Source organism: Corvus kubaryi, unplaced genomic scaffold (genome assembly GCF_017639235.1).
Source record: "Corvus kubaryi isolate FWS band 111438036 unplaced genomic scaffold, C.kubaryi_AGA036_p1.0 37232, whole genome shotgun sequence".
NCBI lineage: Eukaryota > Metazoa > Chordata > Aves > Passeriformes > Corvidae > Corvus > Corvus kubaryi.
In genome coordinates, this window is record NW_024581066.1 from 1,504,403 (window position 1) to 1,519,988 (window position 15,586).

Genomic DNA, 15,586 nt, shown 5'->3' on the forward strand with positions numbered 1-15,586 from the left:
TTTTTTTTCAGAATGTAGCACAAATTAATTCAAGAAGTTAAGAACTAAGTTGCTGAATAGTGCCGACATTTATCAAACGCATAAATTACAGTCTAAATTCAACTAAGTGACATAAATATAACAAATTTATCAGATTTTATATTACCAGGTCAGCAATGACTGACAGTCTTTGACACCTGAAGTAACATTTAGGCACCCTAGCTACAATATTTAAAAAGAACTAGAATTGAAAAAAATCCCCACCTTTTATTTTTCAAAATCAATTATTGTCTATAAGCAGATGAGACAGAATTAAACAATAATACCATACAGAAAGGTGTAATGGTTTCCTGCCAGGTTTTTTTAATTGCTTCTTAAGCTATATTTATCATAATGATCTTGTCACCAAAGGATATTAAGAATTGGTCAGTTTAAAGGCAGGACAATGTATATATTGCTTGTTGGTTGGCAATTCATAAATAAAATTTCTTAGTAGATGAATAGCTGTAATAGTTTTTAAAAATACTGACGGGTTGAATAAGCATAGATCATCTAGTTCCACAAGAACAGTATAATCCTGAGGCAATACACAGAACAACTTTTTCACTGTTTAAAAAGGGTAGAAGAAGGCAAATAATGCAGAATGCTGTATCTTAACAGGGAACATCAACAAATTGCCCTTCTCTCACCAACTGCCTACACCAAAAATACAAGCTGCTCAGTAGAACCTAAGGCTTAAGCACTGTTTTATAATTATTTTGAACTCCTTGGTGAAAAGAAGGTGCAGTCAGAGAGCTCAAATTATTAGCATCTATTGTGATCTCAAAACTTATTTATCTTTAAGTACAAAGTATAGATATCATCGTTCTCATGCTGGAATTAATGTAGAAAACACATTGAAACAGATAAGAATTTTATTTAATTTTGGCCATCTAGAAAATAGCTACTCCAGGTTAGTCATCTGGATTGCCTTTAAAATCAATGGGCAGAAAGAGTGACATATATCTCTAGAAAAATATTCACTCTTAGATAAAAACAGCTGTGACAGATAAGCTGTTTTTCTGTTTCAGCAGGCTTATCTATTTCTATTGACCACAGAGAGAAATTTTTCCCTTATACCCAATGACTAACTTTCAATCAGCTGAAGTTAGATAAGAAAAAATGCCCATCATATGAAAATTGTTTAAAAGCTATTTTAAAAAAAAGATATAATAATGAACCTTGAAATATAGATTATAGAAATTAAAGCTTTAGTCCTGCAGCGTGACGCTATGATAAATATCAGAATGTGTTTGTGCAGGAACCCGTATTAAAGTGACTACATATATTACAACACTATTTGCCTTTTAAGAAATACCTGAACAGTAGAATGCAGGAATGCTACAGTGTAAAGCAAAGGTTTCCACATAGGCAGGTTGCTAACATTTAAGAGATCCTGACTAATTCCAGAAAACGTTCTTTTCAGTCCAGCACGTATACCTTGTGGAGGTTCATTTGTGAACTTTATAGCAATCTGTCACAAGAAAAACATAGAGGAATTGGATTTGTTTACTGAAACAAAAAATAGCAACATATGAAAATGTCACAACTATTAGTTATAAATAAAATGTAAATAACTGAAGACTTGTAGAAATAAAGTTGATATGCACTTAAACTGCATAAAAGGAGTACACAAAATCATAGACTAGTTTGAGTTGGAAAGGACCTTTTAAAGGCCATCTAGTTGAATCCCCCTGCAACGATCACTGACATCTTCAAATAGATCAGGGTGCTCAGAGTCCTGTCCAACTTGACCTTGAATCTTTCCAGGGATGGAGCATTCACCACCTTTCTGGGTGCCACCTGTTCCAGTGCCTCACCACCCTCATTGTAAAAAACTTATTTCTTGTATCTAATCCAAATAAACCTTCTTCAGTTTAAAACCAGAACCCCTTGCCCTGTTCCAGCAGGACATTTGTCTGTCCTCATCTTTCCTACGGGCCCCTTCAAGTACTGCGAGGCTGCAATAAGGTCTTCCCAAAGCCTTCTCTTCTGCAGTCATACCAGATTAGGCCACGAAGGGTTTTGAACATAGATCTTTAATTTCTGTTGGTTAAAACCATCACTGACACTTGGCCATGGATCTAAAAATTTTCATCAATGACATAGAAGTAGTCACCATGCTTTTCAGAAGGCATATGCTTTTATATCCCTGGTTCAATGACTGAATGATGGAAGAGAAGCATCCAGTATAAATGACAAGATAAGTGTTGTATTGCTGTTTCCAGAATTTCAGAGTAGATACAAAGAAATCTCACTTCTCCTTAGGTCAGATCTTTGTGATCACAGTGGCTACTCTGGACTCTGTGCCTGTCTACAGCAGCAAATTGGATTCACCAGAGAATATTCCCGAGCACTCTGGGTCAGCAGGCCTTGAGTCCACATTTGTGGTAGTAAATTGCCACAGCCCCTTAGAATTCAGCCCCCTAATTTCATGCAAACTGCCTAATGGGAAGAGTGGCTACACAATTTGAATTTTCAAACCATACCTGCAAATTATTTGGAGAAGTGCTAGTTAGCACAGGTTTGCACATCAGAGAATGTTGTAAGTACTTATCCCTATGGGCTATTGCATTCCAGCGCTGGATAATGCTCATGGGACAATTTATAAGTTCAGACACAGACTAGCCTTACCAGAATCTCTGTTCCTTGAGATAATTGCAAATGCTGGAGGAACCCAAATAAAAATAAAGGGGTTTTTTCTCTCCAACTCTAAGTAATTGTCTGTCTGGCTTGGGTGACATGGTAGCACGCAGAGAAAGGAGAGTAAATGCCAGACAGCCCATGGACACACTGTCTTGTGTTCCTGTTACTGTTGGACTGAATTGGAACACCGGAAAATCAGCGTTTCCACTTTTCAAAGGTTATCCTGTTCAGTTTTTGATGAACATTCTATATTTAAAAAAGCAAAGCAAATTGTTCTCTTTTCTACTGAGAAGGGGCTTTCGTTTGTCAATTATTCATGTTCTGGAATCCCTGAATATGTTAACATTTTAACAGGTAATGTGACACTATAGAGTGGGAAATCACATGGGAAATATTTGTGATAAATGCAGTGAAGATTCGTCTAGCAATCCTCTGAGTTCTCTTGTCTCACTTTTAGCAAACTGTGTGTCTATATACCTCACTATTCATAAACACCTTGTAGATGCAGGATGACTTCATTTTCTGTTGAGAGAATATAAGAGTCCATACAGCTAGCTTTCCATACAAAGACCATGGTGATGGATGATTCTCAGTTCTGAAGGTTGTCTCTAGATTCTTTCAAGACAGGAGTCCTTCCCCCCTTCACATGCTAGATGTCAGGTGAGGTATCTTTTTATTCAGAGAGAATGAGAACCAATAAGGAGACCTTCACTGATTTTTAGAGGAAAGGGAACACAGAATTGTCAGCACACAGCTATTACAGTAGATACTAAGTAGCATTATGACTCACTGTGGGAGTGCTGCGAACCATCATCAGTGACTTAAGTGCACTTCCTAAGAGTTTAGGCAATTTTCCTGGTCTTAAAAAAAGTGTATCCTTGAGACCTATAGAACAACCATTTATAGTTTATGCAAAGAAATCGGGTAGATGATGTTCTCTGAGATGTGCTATCCATGTGTTTTCTGTCCCATTTATACTTCATTTATTTATTACAGGGGAATTCGGAATCTTTCTCTGGAAGAGCTTTTGTGGGCATTAATCGGTTCACAAGGCATCTAGTTGGGCAAAAAGGGATACAAGTAAAACCAAACAGTTTTTATTGAAGTGTTTCTGTGTACAGAATTAGTGTGAACTCACACAAACATAATGCATCATCAAGAACTTCCAGTTACTGGTAAGTAACCTTCCTGTTTGAAGTGATATTTACATTGTAAGGCAAGTCCATTTTTTTTCTTGGGTTTTGGGGTTTTTCCCTCCATTTACATGATTAATTTGAATAATTTTCATTAAGTACCTGAATCAAATATTGGAACAAACCTGTAACAGTGTAATTGGGAATTTAGGATGTTGTTCAGTAGTTATCCAAACTCGAAATGTGTCATTCTGGATCTCAGCAGTAAGAATTGTCTCCAGTAGTTCATCCATGAAATCCAGTCCGAGGTGACAGTTCTGAAGTAACACCCAGCCTCCCTACATAAGGATATCAACTATTATCATATAAAATTTAGAACAAGTTGTTCTTAATGCTAAAGCCAACTTTCTGTATAAGAATCAAATTTGGTTTTCCATGTAATTTTTTTTAACTTTTGTTCTGATCCTGAATATATATTCTCATTTGATATTATAGGATATTGGCGCAGATAATGCAAATAAACATGAGTTAGTGAAAAAGTTATTTCCACATTCTCTTGTTCTCAATGAAAATAACATGAAAATAACATAACCAGACTCAATATTGTAAGTAAAGTATCAGTGCTATCTAGTGGCAAAAAGTAGTTCCTGTATTACTCTCCCAGCAAAACACCAGTAATAAGCAATCCTATCATCAGATCCAAAAGAATGTGAGCGGAAAAGTAACAGCTGAAATTTAAGGAATACGTATTTTTAAAAACTGATTTGTTAATTACATAATCTAAAGTAAGTGTAAAGAGGTGGTAATAAGACTCTAAAAGTTTTTTAACTCCAATTAGTTTATCTGCAATAAAGGCATTTGCATGAAATTCAACCTCCACTTATTTTGATCTTATTCATCTCTCAAATTGCATGAAAGCTCTCGTTTGATTATTGTCTCTCTAAACTTCTGCTTGTGAATTTAAATTCAATCAGCTTTTGTAGCATCACTGTAGAAGCCTGATGAATTAGAAGCCTGATATTAAAATAGGACATTATTTAATCAGTTCTAAACAGTGATGGACAGTGGATTTCATTACAGCTTGTAATTTCATTTCAGCAATTCTGTTTTAGCTCATTTAAAAAGAAATCAGTAACTGTTAGTGAAAAGATATAACTGAAATATTTATGGTGACTGGATGCATATTAAAAACACGATTAAATGAATGGGTTTTTTTCCTTCTTTTCTGGGGAACAACTTTTTTGAGAGAGATTTTTAATCAATTTTGTACATTTCCAAATGAATTAGACTTAGTTTTTGAAAATTATCTTCCTGTAACACAGCACAGCAGTTTTAATCATATTATATACTCCTGGCCAGAGGTAAAAAAAACCCAAATAAGTATTTGTCTTCATATTCACTAATTCTGTTTTGTAGTTTCAAATCTGACGTTTACATGTTCCTCCCTTCACAAAATGTGTGCAGCACTAAGGCATGCAGTTGAGAAATTGTTACTAGTAGCTCTGCAGAAGTGCTTCCAATTAAGGGCAAAAGAAAGGAAGGGATGCTCCAGTTTTCACCATTGCAATGAACTGGGAGTTGACAGTGACCATTCTAGACATACAAACAAAGAAATACCAGATGTGTGTGTGCATTTGCACCTAATAAAATTTGTCATTTGCTATAAAGAGATTTCTTTCTTTTCTTTTTCCAAAGTGGTGTACATCTGTACTCCAATACTCACATTCTGCTCTCTATTAGCAGAGATATTCGAGCCCTCCAAAACACAGGTATATGACTGATTCCCCATATTTTGAGTTCACAGGCAACTAAGGCTATATGTCTTCAATTGCAAGACTGTCCACAACTCCTTGAAGTGTCCAGCTGAGCAGAAGGTACCACCTTTGCACTGTAACTTTTACATTGTATTTGGGGTTTTGATTACTATCTATAGCTACTACTTAGGTTTTTCATGTTTTTACTGTTGGGGAATATCATCTGCCATAACAAAATACACTACAACATTTAAAGAAAAATTCTTGTATATTGTTTAGAAATTCTTAGACATGCTTGGGACACAACCCAAAGGACTGACAATTAAAGCAGTGATGAAGAGACACCAAGTGCTGGTGAGTAAGAGGTCCTGTCACTAGCAGAATTGTAAGGAAAATGTGAAACAGTATTGGGAGCAAGCACATCCTTCTGTATCTACAACTTTAAGCTATGTGTGCACTCACCATTTTATCTAGTAGAAGATATGAATCATCTAGGCATCTCTTAAAGGAGAGGAGATAAAGAAGAAATTCCAATAAAGAGGTGGGATCTGCATGACAGATCCAGGACCCAATGTCCTTTTACCCTTGATTAACAGTACAGTGGTAAGTCAGGAATGTGCTGCTTTTGGAAAACTGCTCAGTAGCACTGCTGCCAGAAGTATTGACTTGGACTCCACATGTATATCCCACAGGGGAATGTTTTTAAACTCAGGCATTCAAAAAGACATGTTCAGCCTGAGATATGCCTGATAGCAGGATGAAAATGCAAAATATTATAGACTGCATGCTAAAGAGGTGTAAAAGGACACCCAAACAGACAATCAACTTATATCGCAATGTTTTTCTCCCACCTGCTCCATCGACACCTCTATGAGTTTGCGTGCATGAACCTCTTGTCCTTGGCCCATAGAGATGGTCCTACATTCTATAACATATTTGAAAATTTAAGATTAATGAACTCACATTATTGAGAAAAAGTAAGAATTTCAATTCAGTCCAAAAAGCAGTGATATAAATACAGCGCAATGAAATAAACCTAATGCAAAAGTATATACTTATGAAAGCAGAATCTCTTCACCATCATATTATGCTACTATGTATAAATTTTCTAAACACTGACATTTTGTGTAACAACATTGAAATACAAATACACAATACTTACAGATGTTAAAAACTGACTGTCACGACTGTGAATGTGAATTTGTGCCAAATTTTAACAATGCCAGAGCATTTGAAATATGAACAGAGATTTTTCTCAAAGTGTACTTAAACACAATGCAAAGATGTAAAACTGCACTTATGAACATACTAATGTGACTAATGTCAAGAATATATGTATCTACTCTCAACACAATCTGTATTCACACTTTTTCAAAACTTCCATATAACGTGGAACTGAAGTCCAGAATATACAAACATAGATCTTGAAGCTATTTTCTGTAATGAAGTAATCTTCTAAACACATTACTGATTTTTACATTACCTGCAGTTAAAACAAGAAAACATTATTGTCACCATAACAGAATTTAAAAACAAGAATTGTTTTACAAGGACTTAAAAAGTTATCATCACTGGGAAGGATGATAACAATTTATTAAAAAAAAGACCTGAATTACTGTCCAACTTCATACAGAATGGTTCTTGGCATACTGTCTTCTATTTAAAATATTATTTTATCTCTAAGATGATGTTTCAGGAAAAAAAGAATTTAAGAAATACTTCTCAGAAAAAAATATCTCTGAAATTACTTACACTGCCCCTCTGTATCTTAACATATGACAATGAATAATTACTTTCATACCCAAATTAAGCTTCCTGGACAAGGAATCAATCTGGTCAGTTGGGTCTGATCCCATAGACAAGAAACAGATGAGAGGTGTTCGCATGTCACTTTCTTCCCAAGTTTTTCTTAAATTCAAAATAACTGGCTCTGTATATTTCTCATGCAAGGAACTTGCAATATATTTCCTGGCTTGGGAAAGCGTTCGGTCTGGACACCAAGACCTAGAAATTAAAATACACACAAAAATATAAATTCACTGCCTCTTCCTCCAAGATCAGACTTAAATTAGAATGTCTGTTTTTATCAAATAGAGGGATTTTTATTTAATCATAATACATATATATATGTATACATACACAGACATTTATATATATGCTTGTAGGTTTGTCTTTACAGATATAACAGGCAGAGCTGATGGTCATCCCTCTACTTATGACTGTTTGATACTTTCCAGTTGCTGGCAATTTTGCCTTAACTGTTTGCATTGGAATCTTCTGTTCTAGGCATCTTTATTAGGTTGGGACACTCTTCATTTTAAACACAACTTTTGTATTTGAGAACACAAAGAGGGAAATGTAAGATGGTTTTTGCCCTTTAGTAAAACTCTGCAGATGATTCATTGGGTCTGTTACTCTTTTAGAGTACAAACTCAACTCTTTTGCACTGGATTGCATTTGTGTTGGTGATGAGTATTTTTACCACAGAAAAACAAACAAACAACTACTTCTGGATAAAATTTATTACTTTGAAAATCTTCAATTTTTGAAGATTATTTAAATGCTTAGGACTTAGATGCTCCCCTCCCTCTTAGGGTGTAGAGCATTTAACAATGTGGTATTTCCATCAGATTCTAGCTTTTTTTACTGCACAGGTTGAATCTGCTCCAAAGACAAATCACGGTCTAGTAAAATAATATTGCTGGGTTTTTTCATAGTATCTCTGATTTATTTGTTACAGCAGTTGGAAAGTATACAATGAAAGGAGGAAGATATGATCTCATGCATAAGGCAGATGAATGCTTCTTTGGGGAAATCCATTTAATCCCAAGATCTCAGAGATCTTATATGATGCAAAAGATATAATTTATAGCACACTTTTCACATGGGGTTTTGAATACCTGTTTTGCATTTTCAGAATCTCTCTTATTTTAGAAATTTTTTTTAATACTTGTTTAAAGCTAGTCAAAATAGTTAATTTTAAAAGAAATTTTAAAAAATTGAAAACTATCTGGTTTATTCTAATTTTTCATGGGCTTCTCAAAGAAGGATGCAATATGGTTCCCAGTTTCCATTTGTCATGATGTAAAAGCAAAGCTTTAAAAAATATTTTCTATAAATACCTTTAGATGGCAGAGGATAGCTCTGAAGTAAGTGAATAAAAACACATTTCATGTGAGTGAATTGATATTTAATGTCACCCAGAGATAACTAAAATTACACTATTATGCTAATAGCATATTGATAGGTTGAGACACGTCGTGTTGAAACTGTGTAATTTCCCAAAATTTCTGAAGGTGCTCACCTGATGAGTAAAAGCTTGCGAAAGGTGTCGAGTGAATCACTGTATCCATTAGGTATAATTTCTTCCTCAGGGGCATCTTTATCAAACCAGTTTTTCCATTGCTTATCACTTCCAGCTATCTAAATTTATTACATTTACACACAGATAAATATATTCCAGCTGCAGTAAAATCCCCTTGCAAGTGGAGCTTTTGATGAGAGGCTGTTATTATATCAGGGTATATTACAAGTAACATTGCCTATAGCATTTAAGACATATGCCATATGAATCGCTATTAAAATATTACAAAAAATATTAATTCAATTGTTGCAATTAGTGTTAAGATGCAGGCTCTCAAGCCAGTTAGCTATCTATGCATTCCCCTCCCAAACACATGCAGCTACTTAAGAAAAATCAGTAATTAGCAGAAGGATTCTATACTACAAGAGGAACATACTGTGAGTGATTAATTAATTCCTTTTGATCACAGAGTATGAAGAGGACCAGAAAAATCTCTCCAAATACAGTCTAGCCAGACAATGAATCACAAACTGAAAGTATAAGATTCTAGTAAGCCTTTGGCTTGAGAAAGAATAAATCTGACCACAAATATGATCACAATTTTAGGCACCTCTTAGAACCCATGACCTAATAGGACAAGGAACACCAGTGGACAGAACATAGTGAAAATGCAATTGAGCCTTTAATGCCATGACTGAGAAGGGTCAGCTACTGCAATATTCTCAGATCACTGGGAACAGAACAAGGAATTCACTGATAAAGGTTTAAAGCAGAAGATGTCTATGTTAAACTAGGCATCTGAGACTTATTTTTTTAGAGAAAAAAAAATTTAAACTAGCAAGAAAAAAAGAAAAGCACAGGAAACATCTTGAGAACTGGGCATATAATTCTCAGTCCTTTTTTGTCACTTTAAATAATTTTCTATTTTTATCTAAATGAATAATGATACAGTTGTATTTAATACAATGAGTCAAGTAGAGCAGCATTTCTAATGGATGAATATAAGTATTAAAAAGATGGTTTTACCATATTTGCATTTTTAACTGATATCCTAGTTGGCACCCTCCCATATTCCATTTCTATCTATTACTAAAATCATTTTGTCACTTTTAACTTGCAACTACATGACAAAAGTAAGATAGTTCTAAAAAATTAATTTTAAAAAGAGGGCTTTTGTGGTAACATGGTCACCTAACTATTTTGGAGTCTAAAATTTTATTTGCACACATTCTAGAAAAGCCCTGGTGAAAGGACTTTTCTAGAAATAAGGTTCTGGTGCCCTAATAACCCAAAGTGAATAACCTAACTAAAGCTCCTCCAAATTTCTCCTAACTTAATATATCCTATTTTGATACCTCCAGAAACCAAAACTGGAAGAATTGGGCTCGTATGTATCCAGATCTTGCCTTGATACAGAGTTGGGAAACAGCCAGGACCATTTCCAGGTGACAATTTAGCTAAAATATCAGCTGCCCTTCAGGGCAATATATGCCATCACAGAATGGACTTGGCTGGCCAATGCTGTAACAGCAAGGAGAGCTTAGTGTCCTGGCTATCAGCCTGATTAACTAGGAGTGCTTAGGTACAAGGAATGCTTAGGGAGTGGTTTAACTACACTAAAAAAAGAAAGAAAAATTTACCAAACTGAACATGTCACAAGCTTATGTGCCTATAAGTTCACGCATGTCTCAATAAAACAATGCATTTATAGCTAGCTCATCGTATCTGAATAGCATGTTAACCTTGGAATGGAAATGAGTGTGTAAAAACAAGCAGCAAACCATTCACTTGTGAAAAACCCCAGACTCAAGACAGAAGACAACATTGTAACTTAAAACCTGACACTCGGATTAATTTTATGAGCCTTTTTGATACCTCTACCTTTTTATCCTCTTGCTCTTTTATTGACTTCCTTTTTCCTTTGCTCCTGTTACTTCTCTCCTTTTTCTACCTGAATTACTATAGTATCAAATACCAAAAAGCAGATAAATAAACATACCCCCATTCATGCTACCTATTTGTTTGTCTCTATGACGTTATTCTGTATTTTTGTGGATAAAACTGGTTGTTAACATCTAAAAGATAATTAGCAAATATCACCTGTTCCAAAATTTCTTCAAACTGTGGAAGTTTGTTCAACTCCACTAGATTCAGCCATATCATGTCAAGAATCCAGCGACATGGTTTGGGTGGGCAAGCTTGTAGATCCAAAGCTGCACCTCCTGTGGATAAAAACATTCTGATGAAATATACATGATATTCCAGGGGTCAAGAAATAATTGGTATTTCTTTTTAAATTATCTATTTTGACCTAAGTCATTTTCTCTGGGATACTAACTGTACACTTGTGTACTTAAGATTTATTTCATACCAAAGGATAACTTAAGTCTTATAATGGCCTTCTCACAGGTGTTGGAAGGCTACTATTGGGTCTCCTCTAAGGCTTCCCTTTGCCAAGCTGAACAAGCCCAGTTTCCACAGAACTGTTGGTAGAAACCACGTAGATAAAGAAACAACACTTTGAAATGGTGTAAAAGTTAAATAGGTTCAATTAGCTTTACACATAACACAATTTTTAAAGCTCACCTCTAATGAGAGTTTGGAACTCTCTGTTTTCCACGTGTCCTCTCTCAATATCAATTTTTAAAGCCAGGAGGAGGGTAAAGAGGAATTTGTGGTTTTCATGAAGGCCCCTAACAGAATATGCATGAATTTCAAATGTAAGATGTTCAATAATATTTGAGATTCTTTTCTGAGCCACAGGAGACTTCTTAGACCTAAATCATGAAAACAAAGCACAAAGAAAACACACGTTAATAACAGCAAATACATTGGAAAGGCAAACATCTGAATAGTAGGAAAAATTAATGTCTTCCTACCTGGCTATGGATTGATCAAATAGCTTCAAGAACTGAGCCAGTGAAGTTTGATACATATTATTGACCATGCTCATTGCTGTCAGAAGGAAATAAAGAATGCTTCCACGTGTAGCAACAGGTCGATATTCCTCCTGAGCAGTGCTAATCTTCACTTCAGTTTCTGCTGCCACAGACAACTTTACAGCTATTTCAGCAGCTGTTTGCTTAGTTGTTTGCAGGACACCAATTAAGGATTCATCATCCACTAGTGAACCTAAAAAGTAAAATACTGGATGTTTAGGACATTTTTGTAACAACGTTTTCACTTCATATATAAAACAAAAGGCCAAAATACAGGAATTATTTATGAAAAAATTGAAATGATTTACTGATAACAGAAAGCTTTTAAAATAGAGACCAAACAGGATATGTAATACTAAAAAATATTTTTACATCAAACATTTTTAAGCAAATGCATTCAAAAGATGTTAAATGTGTTTATACCAACAGCTTTGCAACATGTACTAGAGAAGTCACCTATCTTATGCCCATAACATACATAGTCAACAAAGTACTTAAATTATTTTGAAGTCTATTCAGTGGCACATTCAAAGTAAAAAAGACTTAGGGTCCTAAGGGAAATGATCACTCAACAATATTCATGAATCTCCAGCAGTTACTCATTGATTTTCTGTTACCAGATTCTTTTTCCACCAGAGATGGTAACTGATCATGTTCAGGCTCATAACATCCTGCAGAAGAGTTCCAACACAATGTTAAGCCAGGTCATTCTAATTTACATTTTTGGTGGGTTAAAGATTTGCCCGTGGTCAGATACCTTGTCTCATCTGACAGAAAGTGCTCAAAAAATGGATTTATTTCACAAAACTTGTTTAGGTGTTAAACTTAAGTGTCTGGATATAGTGGCATGCTATAGCACCAAATCCCTCATAGTCCTCATACTTCTACCATTGTATATTCTCTTACTGCATCTTAAATGGATAAATCAGTTTCTGTATGGAAAGGATCTAGTGCGTATCATATTATCTACCTAATCTGATTAACACTTTGATACAGAACCTTTGGTTGCACTTAGTTTGTAAAGAAGATTGTCTTCCAGTTCTTTCATCTTCCTCTTATTAGAAGTTACATCTTCCATGAGTTTAATTCGTTCTGCCTCTAGTTCCTGTTGAAAAACAAGAAATTGGCATGACACTTTATGGGTTGCAACCATAAGGGATATTTAAAATTCAGTTGCTGATTCTTCAAGTTCATGAATTGTGATTGAAGATACAGGTGAAGAGTTGGATCCAGTCATGAAATGTGCATTTTACTTTTCTTGGTATCTAAAGCGTGTTTTTAATAACAATTTTTTTTTTAAGCAGTGTTTATTGAGTATCTTATGATGTATCTTGTCAATGTCAAATCCTGGTGCTTAATTGTTTGTGCTGTACTGACAGTCATATATATTTTAAGAGCCTCCCAATATATTTTTGTTATTTGGAAATGTCTATACTGAATCTGAATATAATTTTAGAAAATGGCTAACGTCTTTTTCCATTTGAACTTTTTTTTTTCTACATACCAAAACCAATTAAATGGAAAAAAAATTACATATCACTATGGTTTATGTGTACTGTTAACTTACCTGTTTTTCAGTAAGTATTACTCTTCTCAGTAACTGATTCTCAAGTCCTTTCATTGTAACAGTAAAATCGATAATTGATGTTTTTGCATTAATTTCAGGTGTGAAAGCAGGATTAGGTAGCTTTGTAGTAATGTACAATCTAAATGAATTCATAACATCTACTTCCTTATCACCAACTTTCACCTGTGGATTAAGTAAAAATAGTATTAAACAGAGGAAAAAGAGCTTTATTAAACTCAGTAGTATTGACCGAAAAAAAATTACAGTATTTGAAATGCCAGAGAGAGGAAATTTATTTCTCAATTCAAATTTGTCATGAAAATAAAAGTTAATGACCAAGTGTAGAAGTTAGAGTATGTTATAAAAGTAGCATTTCCCTCCAGCTAAATATAGGGGTTACTTCCACTTTGGATTTTGATTAACAGCTTCAGAATCATTCTATTTCCAATCACACTTCAAATGAAGAGGTGGTAGAAGCTGCTGACCTTTGTAGAAATCATCATTCTCTTATGTCCAAGAAAAAAGGAATTATGTGATCCAACAATGGAACAGAAATTAGTGGATATACATTTTATCTTTATTAAGACTACACAGGTTTCAAAGAATCTTTCCAAAGAAATTAAAAATTTATTCCAAGTTTTCCAAAGAAATTTTTACAGAATTAAGATATTCCAAAACAGCTGTCTAACTCAAAAGCTGCACGGGCACAAGGAAATCTGATCACTGTATATCGCAGTATGAATCATGGAATCGTTGGTGTTGGTAGAGACCTTAAAGATCATCGTATTCCAACCCCACTGCCATGGGGCAGTGTGGGGCATATGAGGCTCCAACATATGAGTCTCCAAGGTGCCTTCAAATACCTGGCTTACAAAGGAGTAAGACGAAACCACTCCCTTAAGCATATTTGCACTGCTTGAAAATCAAGAGAGAGAATTTTAAGCATTTAATCAGATAAGCATAATTGGTTCCAGTTTGGAATCTTCAGTAATAACTCTGGTAGTTAAACACTATTTTAGACTCGTCAACTTACTACACAGCTGAGGCTCTGTCTCCTATATTTTATTAGTTCAGTTTGATTCTTTGCACTTCTCTACTGAATACAAAGTTTACCTGATTCAGCAGGTGTTTGTAACAATGGTAAAATGACGTTTGTCACTAGGCTAACTACTTACTACACTTATTTTGTTTGATTACTAACCTTAAAAGCAGATCCAGATTTTATGAAATTTTTTTCTAATACATTATCAAGGACTGGATCCAACTCTTCATCTATGTCTTCAATCAGGAGTGATCGTCCCAGTGAAAGACTATCTTCTAGGTGTTGTCGGAAATACTTGTCATTTAGAGTTGTTACCTCAAAAAGTAAATTATAAATTGGTGTAAGGACAAAGCATTTCCTCAAAGTCTTACATGAAAACCACAGATCTAACCATCTGAACTCTTTTTGTTGTTTTTGTTAGCTGCATTTTAAAGAAGGTGCTATAAATGTTGACCATGCAGCAATTTATGCAGAAATACTTCTGTGTGTACCATGAAAAGTACCATAAAAAGGTGAATTAAAAGGTTGGCTGTAATTGAATCCTCAGAACTTCCTTATCAGAGGAATAATGTACTAAATAAAGCTGGTACAGCTTATTGCGTATTAAAGATGTTACGTATATTTTAGGAATCAGAGGCACCTAGCCTTTAATTTTCTGTTCTATGTCCTAGAAGGACTAGATTTTCTAATTTTAGCCTTGACATGCTGAGAAATTCTTTCTGGAAATCTGAACTCAGTCTTAAAAATGAATCGCTGCTACAATATTATGAATTCAGATTGATATTTCATGAAATGGGATTCATAAGATATGAAATTATTAAAAAGCATGTATAAACTAGCAAGCTATATAATTAACTAATGCTAAACCCTCCAAAATTTATTGATATTCAGGACATATGAGTTTTCTCAACATTCAGCTGAGTTTTAAAATGTAGATTCCTTTTGCCATGCCACATCATTTGGGAAAAAACAATTTTTGATGCAAATGGTGACACATTAACATCTTTGTATTATATTTCATGAGCAGACATTTTACCCTATTGGCTTAAGCTATAAAAGAGCTGTGAATATTGCAGTAATGTTAGGATATGCAAATTTTTCTTGGGTTTGCTTCAGCTGGTTTTCTTCAACTTCCTTTTGTAGTGACAACCTCATTATGAATACCCTCTCAGGTCCTAAACTA

At 34.6% G+C, this 15,586-nt stretch overlaps 1 protein-coding gene across 1 annotated transcript in view; it reads right to left on the reverse strand.

The window, feature by feature from the left end:
- The window catches only part of DNAH8 (dynein axonemal heavy chain 8), a 123,289-nt gene that overhangs the window by 12,402 nt on the left and 95,301 nt on the right, over positions 1-15,586 (reverse strand). Inside the window, exons 75-85 of the mRNA XM_042022936.1 lie at positions 14,563-14,718; positions 13,362-13,544; positions 12,794-12,899; positions 11,735-11,987; positions 11,442-11,632; positions 10,956-11,077; positions 8,856-8,974; positions 7,353-7,555; positions 6,403-6,476; positions 3,983-4,135; positions 1,337-1,492 (exon numbers count right to left, since the gene is read on the reverse strand). Coding sequence (XP_041878870.1) covers positions 1,337-1,492; positions 3,983-4,135; positions 6,403-6,476; positions 7,353-7,555; positions 8,856-8,974; positions 10,956-11,077; positions 11,442-11,632; positions 11,735-11,987; positions 12,794-12,899; positions 13,362-13,544; positions 14,563-14,718 — 1,716 coding nt within the window. The remainder of the gene's footprint in view (positions 1-1,336; positions 1,493-3,982; positions 4,136-6,402; positions 6,477-7,352; positions 7,556-8,855; positions 8,975-10,955; positions 11,078-11,441; positions 11,633-11,734; positions 11,988-12,793; positions 12,900-13,361; positions 13,545-14,562; positions 14,719-15,586) is intronic.